This window comes from Zea mays, chromosome 4 (genome assembly GCF_902167145.1).
Source record: "Zea mays cultivar B73 chromosome 4, Zm-B73-REFERENCE-NAM-5.0, whole genome shotgun sequence".
NCBI classification, from domain to species: domain Eukaryota; kingdom Viridiplantae; phylum Streptophyta; class Magnoliopsida; order Poales; family Poaceae; genus Zea; species Zea mays.
Window position 1 is genome coordinate 86,819,180 of NC_050099.1, and position 16,353 is coordinate 86,835,532.

A 16,353-nucleotide genomic window follows, 5' to 3' on the forward strand; every position below is an offset into this window, starting at 1 on the left:
TTCCATCAGACATGAGGACATTCGAATTGAACAGCCAGGCTTGTAGTTTAGAACCTCTCTGCGAAAGCAGGAGGGCCCGACAGCCTGGGGGCCGGTTCTAAAGAACGAGAACCAGTTCCATGGGGTGGTCTGGAGCCTGTGTGGTCGCTTAGCCTGGTCCCGTACCCGAAAGCCTGCACACTCTATCACTCCGTGACGGGCACCTTAGTATTTGGAGCTATAAGTCATGTGGGTTCGGAACTAGAGAATGGACACTTGTCTCCTGGAGTGGTCCGGAGCCGTGTAGCTGCTCAGCCTGGTCCCGTATCGTGGGCCTGCACGCTCCACCACTCTGTGATGGGTGTCCTAGTATCTAGAACCACCGTCCAGGGGGTTCGGACGCACAACTTGGCTTCCCAGACTAGACCCTGCAGGTCCCGAGCATGTATCAAAGGATGGCTAGTGTCAGATGGTGGGTCCTGCGGGTGTACTACTAATGCTCCCTAGCCGAAGCTGTGTGCAGGCCCAGGTCCCAGACGAGGCTACCTCCTGGGGGCCATTGCCAACTCTCTCTTAGGTATGCTGATTTGCAGCCTCGACAAATCGAGCCTACATCCCAGGGGGGCCAAGTACCAAGGAGGAATCAGTTACACCACACACAACAGGGACAAGTGGTACACAGATAAGTGCTAATACTGTTTGATAAATAGTACTCAAAAGTACCTTACAAAAAGCAAAAGTATTACATCCACCTTCAAGCGGAGTCCAAGTTCCATCTCTACTATGCAGGAATGGACTACTCTGCACCAGCAGAGTCGCGTTGGAAGCTAGCTCCAGGCAGCCTCACCAGCGGCGGCGACCACCTCTGCACCAAGCGGCTCGTCAGCGGAGGCGACCACCCCTGCACCGAGCGGCTCGCCAGCGGAGGCGACCACCTCTGCACCAGGCAGCCTCACCAGCGGCGACGACCACCTCAGCACGTGCGCCATGGCGAAGAGGCCCTCGCCCTCGCCCTCCTACGAGGGTGAGGACAAGACCATCCAAGCCATGGAGCTGGGAGAACGGCAGAAGGTGGTGCTTGCGGTCTGGCCGGGACCACGTAGCCGAAGTTCGCCTCCTTCACAAGGCTGGTGATCATCCTTTTCCTCCGAATGCTGGAGGAAGAGGCGGGTCACCAGCCCATGTGGGAGGCGGAGCCACGGCTCAGCTTGCTCTCCACCACCGCGAGGCTGATGAACATCCTTAAAGCCAAGCACCGGTGGAAGAATGCTGCTCCCACAAGGCCGCGCACCTCCAGCAGAGGAAAGACAAGACCGGCAGCACCAACCCACTAGGGAGGACAAAAGGCACGAACTCTCTGGCGGCATGTTCGCCGGGGAGGATGGCGCCGGCACAAATCCTTCCGCCGAACACCGGCACATCCCATCCAAGTAGGCGGCACACCATGTCGAGCACCCACTCAGTTTGGGCATGCTCGAGATGAACTTACAAGGCCATGGTAAACTATGGCGACACAAAGCAGAAACCTTGAAGGCAAAGGGGCGCAGAGAGCTCAAAGGCGAAAGGGCACCACGAGTGGGAGAGAAGCAAGGCATGGCTGCTACTCGAGGGATGAACCCCTTTTTAAAGGCAGATTTCCCCGCTCGCGCCCCGAAGCGTCACGGGCAAAGTCTCCCCCGATGCGCACCAGGGTTCCCATCCTATGACATGGGGGCAGGCCTCACATGTCATACAGCTGGCCCGAAGCGCGAAGAAGGCAAATCGTCGCACAAGGAGCATACCACCGTCCTGCGTTAGTGCGCCCCTTCAACTTCGCTGCGACCAACGGTCAAGAAGGCGAACCGTCGCACAAGAAGCGTGCTACCGCCCCGCGGTAGTGCGCCCCCTCGTCTTCGCTGCAACCAGCGGTCCAACCTCTGGCATGGGGGCCCAGGCCCACATGTCATGCACCTGGCGCGCCGGTTTCTGTGTGCGGAGAAAGCGAACCGACGCGTGAAGAGCGCACCTCCACCTATGGTAGTGCGCATCTTCGCCTCCGCCAAAACCAACAGCCCAGTCCCTGGCACAAGGACTTGGACCCACGAGTCATCCTCCTTGGGCGCCGATTCCAGGGTGCAGAGAAGTCGCACCGTCGCTCGCGCCAGTGCTGCGCCTCCTCGGCGCCGCCGCAGAAGACTGAGAAGTTAAATTTTCAAAACCAATGCAGCGTCTCGAGGCACCCCACGCATGACTCAACAAAGCCATTAAGTGCGGAGGTCACGGGTCAGTCAGCCGCGGGGACAGGCGTGGAAGTCGGCGTGACCAAGGGCAGACCGATAGTAATTACACCAACGGGCGCGTAGAAGCAGCGAGCCAATCGCCAATCAAACTTTGGCCCCACCTGCAGGCTCGTGTCCTCCCCTGAGGCGGGCTCGGGGGCCACTGTCGGTACCCTGAATCAGGGGTACCCCTTACTACAGCATTAAAGACACGATGTCTGCACCGCTACCTCTAGTCGCCACGTAAATAGCACCCAACCTTTCCGCATGGGCAGCTCCGGGGCCGCCGCGTGGCCAGAAAAGGTGGTATACTCCAGGATACCTTCAGTAGGTCCGAACCTCCTCAAGGAAGCACCGGACCCCCATACTCACGACCCGGATCTCCGAGTATGATCCAGGGCTCCAAGCCGGACCCCTTGGGAGAGGTCCGAACCCCTCTGAGCGGGGTCCAGGCCACCCACAGCGAGGTCCCAGGACAGGGGATACCCTGGCCTAAGCAAGGGTCCAGTACTAACACATGTCCAGGCTTTAACCTGTGCGCTTGCGCTCCCCGCTTAGGCGGAGACCCGATGCTGCCACGTGGCTTGTTGCCCATGACGTAAGCCAGCGGGCGGAGCCTGACGTAAGGCCTCTGGGCCGCGCGGTCTCTGCATTTATTGCGGAGAGGACGCGCCGCCTGCCCACTCTGCTGACGGGCGATGTGTCGCCTCAGCATTTATTGTGACTTGTCCACTCAGCTGGCAGGCGGCGTCCAGGCCATCCTGCAGACGGCGTGCCTGTCCAGTCCATTGTCAAACAGTGTGCCCATGCTGGGGGGTGCACTATGTCCATCATCACTTATACGAGAAGCTTCTCCTACACGCCGATACTACGCAGATCTCGGATGTCAGGACGCACGAAGATTGCTCCAACAACGAACATTAGTAGCTCCAAGTACTACATCTGTTATGTTCCTGGGCCCACATGTCGGGGCTCGGTACCCTTGTACGTGCCCCCCTTAGTTATAAAAGGGGAGGCATGCAGCGACACACGCAGACTGAACTAGGACTTAGACTCTCAGCTCTCAAGCTTCCACAACAATCTAACACACAGTGGAGTAGGGTATTACGCTTCGGCGGCCTGAACCACTCTAAATCCTCGCGTGCTCCAGAGTTTATCGTTCATCTACCAACAGGCAAAACGCTTAAGCCCCCTCCTCATCTTAGGATTTAGGGCGGGTGCACTCCGCCACCCGGCCGGAGAATTCCCTCTCCGACAGTTGTGAATGACGTACCTTTATCATCACGATTTATATTAATGGAAGTAGAAGCATATAAGGCATGAGAAATAAAATGAATAATCATATGACATTGTTAGTATATCTTTATTATATCATCATGAATGAACATGAACAATATTGAATTACATTTGTATCTTCGGATTGACAGAAGGCAAAAGTCCAAGTATGACGCGTGAGTGAATACAGGTCAGCGTGAACAGTACAGTATCACTGTTCATCTATTTATAGGCACAAGACGCAGCCTGTGTAGAATTACATTCATGTCCTTGACATTTACTATTGACTTAAGGATAATCTATCGAGGACTAGACAACCTTTTCCCCTTTAAGTCGGTTTCACTTTCCATCGCTGAGCCGAAGCTCTTTCACGGGTAGCTTCGGCACTAGTTCATCCTTCTCACAAACCGCACTCTTCATATTATATGCGTTTTCATTCCATGTCCGAAGGTTCATGCACATATATTATACTTGGAAAACATGTCAGTCGTGTTTTTGAGGACATTCGGAAGACGATGGCCCCAACACGAGCTGTTTTCATTTTTTGAATTTCCCGACATGTTTTTATTTTCAAATTAAAACTAGTTTTCAAATGTTTCGGTCGAGAAATGTTGTTTCCCAAATGTTTTTTTGTTGTTTTTCACCTAGAAATGTTGGTTCTCGGATTTTTGTTTATACTAGACTTTTAAATTTTAAAAACCAAAACTCGAATTTATTGTCCGAAATCTCGTGTTTTTTACCAAAAATGGAGATTAATTCTTCTGAAAGAAAGTAAACATAGTATGTACCAGAATACTAAAAAATATCTAGTTTTTATAATATTTTTTTCCTGATTTTTATAAGTTTAATTAAGTTTAAGCGAAATTTGTATAAATCAATCGAAAAACTGTTTTTTTCGGTTCGGACCGAGAACAGAAATCGGCCCAAAAATCGCAATTTCCGACCAGGATTTTAACTTGGTCGACTATCGTCTTTGTTTTAGAGAATATGGGCTGAGTTTTAGTCCGTTACACAATTGTCAACTTCGGCACTACGACGTAATGTGCTGCCCACTTAGGCTCCTTTCGTTGCGGTTTTTAAAAAGGCAAAAGTTAGTAAAAAGAGCAAAACCAACGAATCCTTAGGCTGAGTCCAGTGCACAGCCTCTCTCTCGCCCCTGCCACGTCAGCTCTCGCCTCCACTCTCGCCACTACTGCTCCAGTGCACAGGCTACAGCAGGCTACAGCCTCAGGCTATAGCACACGTGGACCAATCAGAAACCGCCACTCACTGTCGCCCCTCGCTCTCGCCCGCGAAGACGCCATCGCCAACGCGTCGCCCCGCTCTCGCCTGCCTATCGCCGGGCGGTAGCAGTAGCGCCCGCCGGGTCGCTCTCGCCCGCCTCCAGCCCCGCTCTCGCCTCCTGCTGGGCGCTATCGCCCTCACTATAGCCTGCATTGGCACCAGCCTTATACTAAGGGCTAGTTTGGGAACACCGTTTTCTCAAGGGATTCCAACTTTCCCAAAAAAATTAGTTCATTTTCCTTTTGGTAATTGGAATCACTTGGGAAAACGATGTTCACAAACTACCCATAAAAGATGTTTTTATTCTGGCACAAAATAGAAAGTAGTTTTCTCGTGTTTTTACCTGCTTTAGTGCTAATTTGGGAACCTTAAACCCAGAGGGGATCACAGGGGCTAAAATCCCCTCCTTATTCAAAATTGAATAAGAAGGGGATTTTAACCCCTTCAATCCTCTCCGGGTTTTAGCCTTCCAAAGTAGGCCTTAAAGGTAAGCAACGTGAAAAAACTACTCATACCAATGGTTATAAAAAAAATCGGTTCATTTTTTCGTCTCCGATCTTTTGTCATCCATAAGATTGTGACCCCTTTCTCATCATGTGCGACATTATGTTTTATAAATAACTAACCGCAGATAAAACTGAGGACAACAGTCCTGTATATTTCTTATTGCGTATGTATGTATGTAAATACGTTACGGGTATACAAATCCGTCAGCCGGATATATACACATTTGACGCGATCGATCAGTGATCAGTCTCAGTCGAGGCGATGGAGAAGGTACTCGACCTCCACCTGTTTCGTCAACGGAATCACCCGCTGGCCATACAGCTCGTAAACGACCGAAGGGTCGACTTTGAATAAGCTAGAGTTAGCCTGGCTGTTGGCATCCGTTTGGACTGGTCCGTCCAACGTTACGCTTTGCCCGAACACGGCCGCCTTCTTCTCTACCCTTCTCTTCACCACGTCCTCTTGGGCTTCAGACGTCAGTAGCTTCACCAGAGCGTCTCTGTCCTGCAAGGAGGAAAAAATACCAGTCGTAGCTTCAGTAAAGCTTCCCAGATCGATCACCTGGTTGCTCTGTCAACATTAGAAAATCTCTGATTGTATGTATACCTTCGCCTGGATTAAGCTGGTATAGGTCTGCTGGTCTCCTCTGAACTTCACTTCAGCTACGTACCTGCCGTAGTTGATCCTCCTTGAAAGCACCTGTGGAAAGGAAACATTCTCAGCTGTCACTGTTGTTGCCTTGTAACGAACTATACATACATTTGTGATGGATTCGGGAGATTGTTTGCGTACCTGAAGACACGCAAGATCTGCATCAGCAGCTACGGCGTAGTTGCCATCATCGCCATTCTTAGCCAGCCGAGGGAGCAGCTCGTCGAAGTACATGCTCCATATGGCGTCGTTAACGTTGACTGACGCGGCAGCGGGATACAGATCCTGGAATTACGTATAGGGGTTCAGTAGAGGTAGCTGCTAGCTCATGACAAAATTGTCTTTCAGCAATGGCTGCTGGCTCGATTGATTGCTTACGCTTGTGAAGTTGTATGGAGGCGCCAGAGCGGAAGGAACTCTGTAAGCGAAGAATGGAATCTCCTGTAGGCTTTGGTACCTTCCGGCCTATGCAAAAAGTTGAGCATCAGTGGAGTTTCTCAGCTAGCAGAGCACTCGCTCTTCATGTCTTGGGTCGCAATTCACGCAATTTGTGTTGCTTGATGCCAGTGGTATAGTAAGTAGCAGTGCGGAGATAGCTTGTCGTTAGGAGTTAACCCATGCTTTTATAACACACTAGTGGTCTATATCATCCTAATCCCAATGCAGAAACTACTTCCTCTACTCACAATTTAATTTGACTACGGAATATATCTGTGGAAATACATATATTTCAAATAGACAGTTAGCATTATATATCATGGACGTACTTTTTCGTATTGATGTTGAAAAACATCGTCTTACATTATCAGTGTATATGAATTTTCACATAATTAATGATGGTCCAGTTATCATGTTAAATATATAAATATATATATATATGAAAGCGTTTTTCATGATGGTCATGTAGCACCAATCTTATTGCCAATCTGTGCAAACTTCTGGATACAGAATGCCAGAGCTAAAAAAAATGTTGCCGACAACAAATAATCTAAAATTGGCTTATATTTGTGGTGGTTAGAGATTTAATATAAGCCTTAATATTTTCCAATCCAATCAGTAAACGAACAAAACAGCTGGTAAATCCCGTTGATCTTTTCAAAACCGGCCTAAGTACTGCCGGCCTGCGGCTTTATTCCAATATCAAAGATTGTTCAAACTGCTATTGAAAGCGATCGAGTGCATTAAGTTAGCATCGGTCAACAACTGCCCCAGAAACTGAAGCGTCTGACCAGGATTTTCATACGCTCAAGTCAGCGCATCTTAAACATGTTCAGATAATCGAAACCATAAATAAATTAATGGATCGTCGGCCACATGCACATATTGGCACAGCCGGCGACGGCGAGCGACTAATCAGCAGCACGAAAAAGAATGCTGCTCAACAACGACCGGTTCTTCTTCACCGTTCGGGAAAACAAAAACTGAATTCTGTTTCTACTATACTTGCCAGGCTGAAAAAAAAAAGAGCACGAGGAAATCAGTCGTCTGGATTGTAGTAGTACCTTGGACTGAACGGCCTCGGACTCGCGGATGAAGAGCTCGACGAAAGAGGCGTTGAGGCGGCGGCCGGCGGCGGAGTGGAGGGGGTCGTAGGCCGGCCGGTTGAGCGGGTACTTGGCCCTCTCGATGAGGCTGAACACAATGGTGTCCTCCTCCCGCGTCAGGAAGTCCCTCACCGTGTCCAGGCTGAGCCCGGCGGTGGACGGGGACACGAGGCCGGTCAGCACCACCACCATGGTGCACAGGAGGAGCGGCGTATCGATGGCGCGCACGGCCATTGCTGTCTCTGTTGTCTTAGAGGCGGCCAGGCGGGGGGATAGAAAGCGGGGGGACTTCGCAGGTGCGAGAAGAGGAAGATGAGGCGATGATTTGCCGAGTCAGCGCGGTAGAGTTAGTACTACGCTGGGTATTTATAAGCACCACGCTAGTGTGGTAACGGACAACGATCTAAATATTTCTGCACAATTTATTTGAGCTCTTGATTAATTTTAGTTTAAAATTAAATAAAAATAGACATCGATCTTAATCCGATACGATTCTTACATTTTACAGTGTAAAATTTAGAATTCGTTACCCTAGCTAGTCGCCATCCGTCTAGAGCCCCACGTCACTCTCATGCAGACGACTCGACAATAGCCAAACCTAGCCTGCGGCCTCTCTCTTTTCTCTCTTGCGTCGCGCCACCATCAAACAACCTGAAGGCCTACAGTATTTGCGGTAATCATGTTCTGATTAATACAAACCATATAAAAATGGAGATGATTGAAGGGACTAAAATCTCTTTACTATTCAAGCAAAACGATTTAGCCCCTCCCATCCCCTATATTCTATTTGCTCCCAAACAAACACATAAGAAACCACAAGTGAGATAACCGACCTCCTATAACACCACCCACACCTAGTACATCACATGTTCATACTCGATTGAAACTCGAGGAAGACCGGGAAAGATAGATCTTCTGTGAAAATATTAGTGAATTGAGAGATCGTTAGGACTTGTAGAACATGAATACCATCAATCGCAACATGTTCTCGGATGAAGTGAACATCAATCTTGACGTGTTTGGTACACTGATGTTGCAATGTGTTTGTCATGAGGTAGATGGCACTTATATTATCATATTAGACGATGTGACATGTTGTAGAGGCTCTAGAAGATCAACGAAGAGTTGGCAGAACTAGGAGGCCTCGGCTACTCCATTGGCGGCTACACGCTACTTGGCCTCAGCAATGGATCGTAACACAGTCTGCTGACACTTACCAGTAGGCCTAGGTATTCAGTTATCCGATTTTTTCATGTTGGGTAATTCAGGAAATTGGAAATTCGAGTATGAGAATCAGGATCCAAAATTTAACTGTTCATAACCTTTAGCCAAAATTTCGGGTCCGAAATTTCAGGTTCGGGTAGTCCTAAATTACCCAATTGTATTATCAAGTAGTGAAGACAATGAAACTAAAGTAAACATTACATGTAATAAAATAACATATTTTTTCAAACAAGTTGCTAGTCTAGTTTCATAGACACACCACACTACTCATAAGTCTCATACACATTGATTGAAGTTCATTGTTTATATATTAGTACATCATAAATTTATAATCACATTACAATAATACAAATATTTGGGTAATTCGGTTAATTCAGAAAAATCGGGTACCAGGACTTATAATCGAGTTTACAGCCTTGCTATCTGAATTAGTGATCACGTAATTCGGGTTCAAATAGATAAGATTTAGGTTACAGATAGCACAAGTTAGAGCGACGGATGTTGGTGCAGCCAACCTAGTTACTGTCAGTGTAGACATTCAATGTAGTCGGTGATGTGGCATAACTGATGAAAAGACCAAGATCCGCATATGTGTTTGACGACAACGACGTGAGTCTCCCAAGTATCATGCATGTACAGGTAGACCAGATTGACAACATATGTGATGTTGGGGAGGATGAAGGTTAGTTATTGTAGGGCGGTGTTGGGGATAAATATCCCCAGGGTCCTCATGAACACTAAAACATATCGCGGTCCGCCTAACGAGCTTCTTGCCGAGTCACCCTATGGGATGGGCCAGCAGGACGTTTCCAACTCTGGCGAGCCCGATCCAAGCTGATGAAGACCGACGACCGAGTTAAATTCAGAGGAAAAAGAAAAACACAAATCAGCCCAGCCTCCCCTCTCCTAAACCATTCGACCCACCAGGCCCAGCGCACGCCCGCTCGCACACCTGCCCCCTCTGTCCCTCTACCAGGCGGGCCTGACCTGTCGGCGCCGCTCACCCTCGCGTGCACGCCCTCGCTCTCCCTCTGCGCAGCGGGTCTGGCCCGTTAGTGCTGTTACCCATTCGCTCCGCGCGCTCCTTTCTCTCTCTGTGTGTCGGGGGGCCGCCCTATCATCTCTGTCCTCCCCGCGTACCGCCGCTGACACGCGCGCACGCACGCGTGAGAAACTCGACCATGTCGCCTTCCCACGTTCCCCAACTCCCTTTTGAGCCCTGCCCGCACCGGCTCTCCCTCCCCTACCTCATTTCGCCAACTCTCGCTCTCTCTCGCGCTCAGTCGCCGCCGCCCGAGCTCGCCGAAGAAGCGCGCCCGTCGTGCCGGCCAGCTGGAGCTCCAGACGCCACGCCAAGTCTCCCCAAGCGTTGTCCCGAGGTGAGGAACCTTTTCCCGTGCTCTGACTGCCCTAATTTTGCCTTGCCGTAGTGAGTCCACGCTCGCCGGAGCTCTATCGCACTGGTTCGCCACGCCCGCACGGTGTCCGGTCGATTTAGCCTCGTCCTGTGCCCGCGTTTTGTCTCTGGGTGTTCCCCCTCCCTCACTGGAGGTGACACTGGCCTCGGTGCACCCGATTCCCCCTCCCCGCAGCCAGGATTGCTCGCCAGAGTAACCCCGACCTGCCCGAAGCGCCCCTCCGCCATTCCCTCGTCTCTAGTCCTATTCTCACAGCCAAAACCCCGCCATCGAGTTCGCTGGGCCCCCCCTAATCGGTCCTGGCCAACTCCGATGACCCCAGACCCTCAGAGGCCGCGCCTTCCTCGGCTCCGGTGGCTTCACCGCCGCGGACGGAGCAACGTCGCCCACCACCATTAACTCCCTCTAGCGCCCGATCCCAACCGTCCGCTCATGATCCAACGGCTCGGATCCTCGTATACTGGTTCGAGCACGTGCCCCCTGCCCCTTGGGCCCCACCGATCAGCCCATCCTCACATCGGGCCGCCGACCGCTCTAGCCCATCTGTTAGCGCTCGCTCGCTCGCCCGCGGATCTGATCTCGGCCGTTGATCTGTGATCATATCACCTGGTAAATTTGTCAAAGAACCCCTCGGATTTCCGAGAATCAACTCGCCGTCCTGTTTTCTTGCATCCAGGCCCTTGGTTTCTTGCAGAGAGGCCCCTAGACTTTATTTTAATCACAAAAATAGGTTTAATTTAGTGTTTTGAATTCTAAAACTTGTAAATTTCATATCTTTTGCATATGAACTCCAAATTGGGTGGTTCAAATTGCAAAATGTTCATAATGTTATTTTCTACCTGTTTAAATTATATTCATTCACTGTTTGCATGCCTCAGTTTTGTGGCTAGACTCTAGGTTAATTTAAAGTGATAGAATATTTATTAAAGTTAAAATAAAAGGTAAGACCCTAGTGAATATTCATGTGCCTAAATTTGTAGATCCTAATCTCATTTAATGTAATCCCATCCCTGGAATAAGTTTATTTAATTAAGTAATTTACTGAGATAGACTTAGTTATAGAACAGTAGACCCTTAAACATAGTGATCTACCCCAGAACCTAGATTGCACCTGTGTTGAATGAATGATTGCTTTGCATAGACAATGAGATGTCCGAGGTTTCCGAGTGTGTTGCAGGAGACTTCCCTGAGCAGCAACCTGGTGAAGGCAAGTGTCCTCTGACCCATTATGTCCTATTTGCTTTATAATTTACTGCCCCGCATACCATGATCAACCTCAGGATTAACTAGTGTTCTATTTTCCTATCCTTGGTTACCCTTTGGGAATTGGTTATTATGATTAGTATCATGCTACTGCTTTACTTTAATCAGTGAACATGATGAGACTATTTATGACACGTTGATGATATCTTGATTATGATGATGAACTTGTATTACTTTAGGGGACTCAGGCTGTTTCCCGAGTACCTCTCCGTAAGGATATGTTCGCTAGATGACCACCCGAGAAAAACAGTACAACCATGAGGGTGGAATGGGACGCCCTTAGCTGATTAATTGGATGAATCTGGAGGTGTAGTTTGCTTCGCCGTTGTGCCATCAATGGGGGCCGCGACATAGTGCTTGCTCTGCTAAGGGTGGGTGCTGAAGTTCACTCGATTTGGTTTTGTTAGTCACCCACCTTAGGGAGAAGTACCATGTTTGTATGACTGGCGAAACCTAACGGGCGACTACACACCAGAGGAATCTTTGTAAAGGCTACGTAGTGTATCCCTGGCCATAGTCCTCGGTAATGAAGATTGGGTCTGTACAACCTAGACTGGGAAGGGATCACGATTCGTTGGTAAAGTGTGCAACCTCTACAGAGTGTTAGAAACTCGTATATTAGCCATGCTCACAGTTATGAGAAGCCTTGGGAGCTCCTTTGATTAGAGTTACTCTGGATACTTTTATGATGATGCTTAATGAGGGTGATTATAACTATGGTTTCTTGGTATTTTCTCTTGGAGGGAGTACTATTTGAGTTAATAACTTGGGATTGTTGCTAAAACTTGGCTCTTTACTAGTAATAAATACATGATCAACTAAAAGCAACTGCTTTAAGCTTAACCCTACATACAGCTAGTCCACTTTAGCTAAACGGGACATTTGCTGAGTACGTTGATGTGTACTCACCCTTGCTTAAAAACACCAAACCCCAAGTTGTCCCCATTGCAATAATTGCTTAGGAGAAGATAAAGGCAACATGGAGGACTTTCAGGAGTTTGAGGACTTCGACGGGTTGTAAACTAGAATAGTGGCAAACCCCTAGTCATTTTACTGCATTTCGTTCAGTACTTTGAATATGATTATGACTTAAGTTAAACTCTGTGGATATTTGGACATCGTGATGTAATAAAGTATTCATTTCCGCTATTATTTTGAGCAATGTGTGATGATGTCCAATTATGTAATCGATGTGTACGTGAATTTTTGATCCTGGCACGTACATGGTTCGCATTCAGTTTGCCTTCTAAAACCGGGTGTGACAGGTGTCCCGTCCCAGCGCCGCCTTTGGCCCCTCCGGCATCGACTACGTCGTCCATATCAGTCTCGACAACGTCAAAACACGCCACCAACTACATCTCCCGGATCGGGCCGTGTTTTTGTCGGGTAACTTCTTTATGCTTGTATTATGTTTTTTATTAAATGTGTTAACTTCTGAGAGTTAGCTCAATTTAAGCCATAGGAAGTTAGGTTAATAAACTTGATCGGCTAATTGGTGCACATAGTTTAACTATGTTAAACTCTTGTTTGTTATGGGCTAATATTAAGCTTAAGTTAGATTAATAATCTAGTTAGGTTGAAACCAAATATCACCTTGAATTTGCATTATCAAGTTAATTAGTAACAATTTCGCAAAAGTGTCATAGCGTTGTGAAACCTATGTGTCGCCCGTTCCGGATCGGCACGAGTCACATGCGACACATGTGGCATGTGGATCGATAGAGCTATGGATTTATGACGATGATAGGTCCGAACGAGATTTTGGTGACATAAACCTGTTGTTCTCCATTGCACTATTTTTGGGTGTGCAAATGGAGAATAGCGGGGTTATGCTGCTGAAATTTGTTCGGGCTTGTTGCTCGTCATAAATTCTTGCTCTATAGGTCACTTTTGGGTGGCTTTAGAACCTATCTTCTCCCTCGATGAAGGAAAATTTATGAATCACATGTTCTATTGTTTTAGCCTCAAATATGGTGGGTGAGGACCATCGATGTATATATGAAGGTTGGCGCATGAATGATCCCTCGGCGGAGTGGATAAGAAAGACAGAGGATTTTATTGAACATGCTTTTACTTTATCAAGAACCGACACGGATGTTCGGTGTCCATGTAGTATGTGTCGGATTTGAAGATGATGGCTTCAGTGTGCGGTAGTTTTACGCATGCGACATGGTAAGTTTGATTTGTGTGTTGCTTGGTTGAAGGGGATGTCGGGCGACCTCGTGGTTGCATCGATGCCCTTCTAGAGGGGCTTCTATGGGACGACACGACAACAACAATGGTGACAAGCAAAGGGCTAATACCTTGGGTCGACTTGTGTTGGGTCACTTTGGGCGTAAGCCTTAGAGACAGTGACATCTATGGGCACCTATATTCTAATTACGAGTATTAAATATATTCTAATTATAAAATTAATTACACATATAAAGACTAATAGGCGATATAAATTTATTAAATCTAAGTAAACATATATTTAATACTTATAATTGATATTCAAACGTTTGATCTGACATGAACTAAACTTTAATCACTCAGGTGAACCTAACACCCCGTAGTTAAACGTGATATCTTCTACAGGACACCTATATATAGATTTTTTATGTTAAGGGCTAGTTTGGGAACTCCATTTTTCCAAGAGAATTTTATTTTTCCAAGAAAAATTAGTTCATTTTTCTTGGAAAATAAATTTTTTTTGAGAAAATAGAGTTCTCAAATTAGTCCTAAATGAAAGACAAAAGCTGCTGCTACTGTTGTTTTTTAAAAAGAGAGAGAACCCACGGCTGAGAGGGCAGATGGTCAACAAAGAGAGGAAGATATGGGTATATCGACACGTGATTCATCCCTCAGTTTAGCTAGCGTTGAATGGGATATTGTGCTGAGATGAGAGAAGTCAGAACCGATTGGCAACCCACTGGCGCAGCGCAAGGTCAAATGGATGTGAACACTGATTGAACACGGTGCGGCGTCAAATATCCGATCAGCCCGTAACACTGACTGAGGACACGACCGAATGCATGCTATTTTTTTTTTCTTGACGGCCATCTTGGTCACAAGTCTATACCTATCTGACATTAACAGCTAATTTTTTTTGTCTATTTTCTTTTTTCTGACCCCTAACTTAATGCTGCCCTTTGCTATTTGATTCTAAAGACTGTATTATACAACCTCAAGATTATAGTTGTCATGAAGACAGCCATTGTACTCTTTTTTCTATTGTGATTTTTCTAAAGTTTCTTCTATATGTTTTTAATAAGTTAATAAGTGCAATACATGTAGTCACATTATACATATTTTCTCTATTTTTCCATACTATATGTTTTAGACTTTTAACGGGGCATAAGTTCGTCATGAAATTTTTCCAAATAAGGGCTAGTTTGGGAACCCCATTTTTTCAAGTGATTCTTATTTTCCCAACAAAAAATAAACTAATTTTTATGGAAAAATAAAAATCTTTTAAAAAATGGAGTTGCCAAACTAGCCCTAAGAGTGTTAAGAAATCTTACAAAAGATAATGTGGACCAATACCTGTTGACGCCTTTTCGGAGCGCCAAACACTCAACAAGAACCGTGGCGGTGCCCTCTGCACAGGGGCGGACGGTCCGCGCGCAGGGGCCGGACGGTCCGCGGCCTGGTGCGAGGCGCGGTGGTGCTCCCTGCGCAAGGGCGGACTGTCCGCGGCCTGGGGCCGGACGATCCGCGGCCTGGTGCGCTGCTGGGACTTCTGCCTGACGGCCGGACGGTCCGCGCCCTGGGGCCGGACGGTCCGCACGTACGCAGGGACGGCGGAAGATCGCCGACGGCGCCTGGATCTCACTCCCGGGAGGGACCCCGTCGGGGAGGAGAGATCCTAGGGGTTGTCTAGGCTCGGGCCGGCCGACCTAGACTCCTCCAATCGGCGTAGAGTCGAAGAGAGACGAAGAATTTGGGGATCGAGTGGCTAAACCTAAACTAGACTAGAACTACTCCTAGGATAAAATGCGAGTAAAAGTTGTATTGATTCGATTGTTGATGATTACAAATCGGCCGTAGACCTCTCTATTTATAGAGGAGGGGGGCTGGACCCTTTACACAACTGATTCCGAGCTAATCCCGCGAATATAGCTAACAACCGTAGCACAAAACTCGGAACCCTAATCTGTTCTGCGCACGCGCGGACCGTCCGGCCCACAGGCGCGGACCGTCCGGACCGCGGACCGTCCGGCCTCAGGGCCGGACTGTCCGCCGGCTCAAAACCGGTTCGAACATATGCCCCCCTGCCTTTTGGTGGAGCTGGGCGAACCAAAAGCAACTAACTCGATGTGATCACATCGGTTTTCTTAGGCATCTTGCCACATACTAGGATGGTACTGTTTGAGGAAACGCCCATTCAAAGCCTTAGGTAAATCCTTGCCTTGTAATGTTTGTAGTAAATAAGCATTACCAGACATCACCTGTTTCACTTTATAAGGACCCTCCCAGCTTGGCGACCATTTCCCGAACTTTCGGTCTTTATTCCTTAGAGGTAGAATGGTCTTCCACACCAAGTCTCCTACTTGGAATGATTTTGCTTTGACCTTCTTGTTGTAGGCCCTGGCTACCATGATTTTGTCCTTTTCTATTGCTCCTAAAGCTATCATCCTCTTGTCAGTCACCTCATCAATATTATCCATCATTGAATTATAATAATCAGTAGCAGTTAGATCATTTTGTCTGGCAAACCTGACAGCATTCAAACTTATTTCCACAGGTAACACTGCTTCCTGCCCATAGACAAGCTCAAAAGGAGATACTTTAGTAGCACTATGCTTAGATATTCTATGAGCCCATAAAGCTTCAGACAAAATCTTATGCCAATGTCTAGGATTATCAGATACCTTTTTCTTTATCAAATTAATCAACGTCCTATTACTAGACTCGGCCTGTCCATTGGCCTGAGCATAATATGGAGACGAATTAAGCAGCTTAATTCTG

General features: G+C 47.7%; 1 protein-coding gene across 1 annotated transcript; it reads right to left on the bottom strand.

Moving 5' to 3' along the window:
- Positions 1-5,426: 5,426 nt before the first annotated feature.
- On the bottom strand, positions 5,427-7,838 carry LOC103653478 (chorismate mutase 2, cytosolic-like). Its single transcript, XM_008680372.3, has 5 exons — positions 7,457-7,838; positions 6,333-6,419; positions 6,096-6,239; positions 5,910-6,002; positions 5,427-5,807 (listed from the first exon to the last, which is right to left on the bottom strand). Exons 1-5 carry the CDS (start codon positions 7,730-7,732, stop codon positions 5,553-5,555), a joined length of 855 nt encoding a protein of 284 aa, XP_008678594.1. The 5' UTR covers positions 7,733-7,838; the 3' UTR covers positions 5,427-5,552.
- Positions 7,839-16,353: the final 8,515 nt, after the last annotated feature.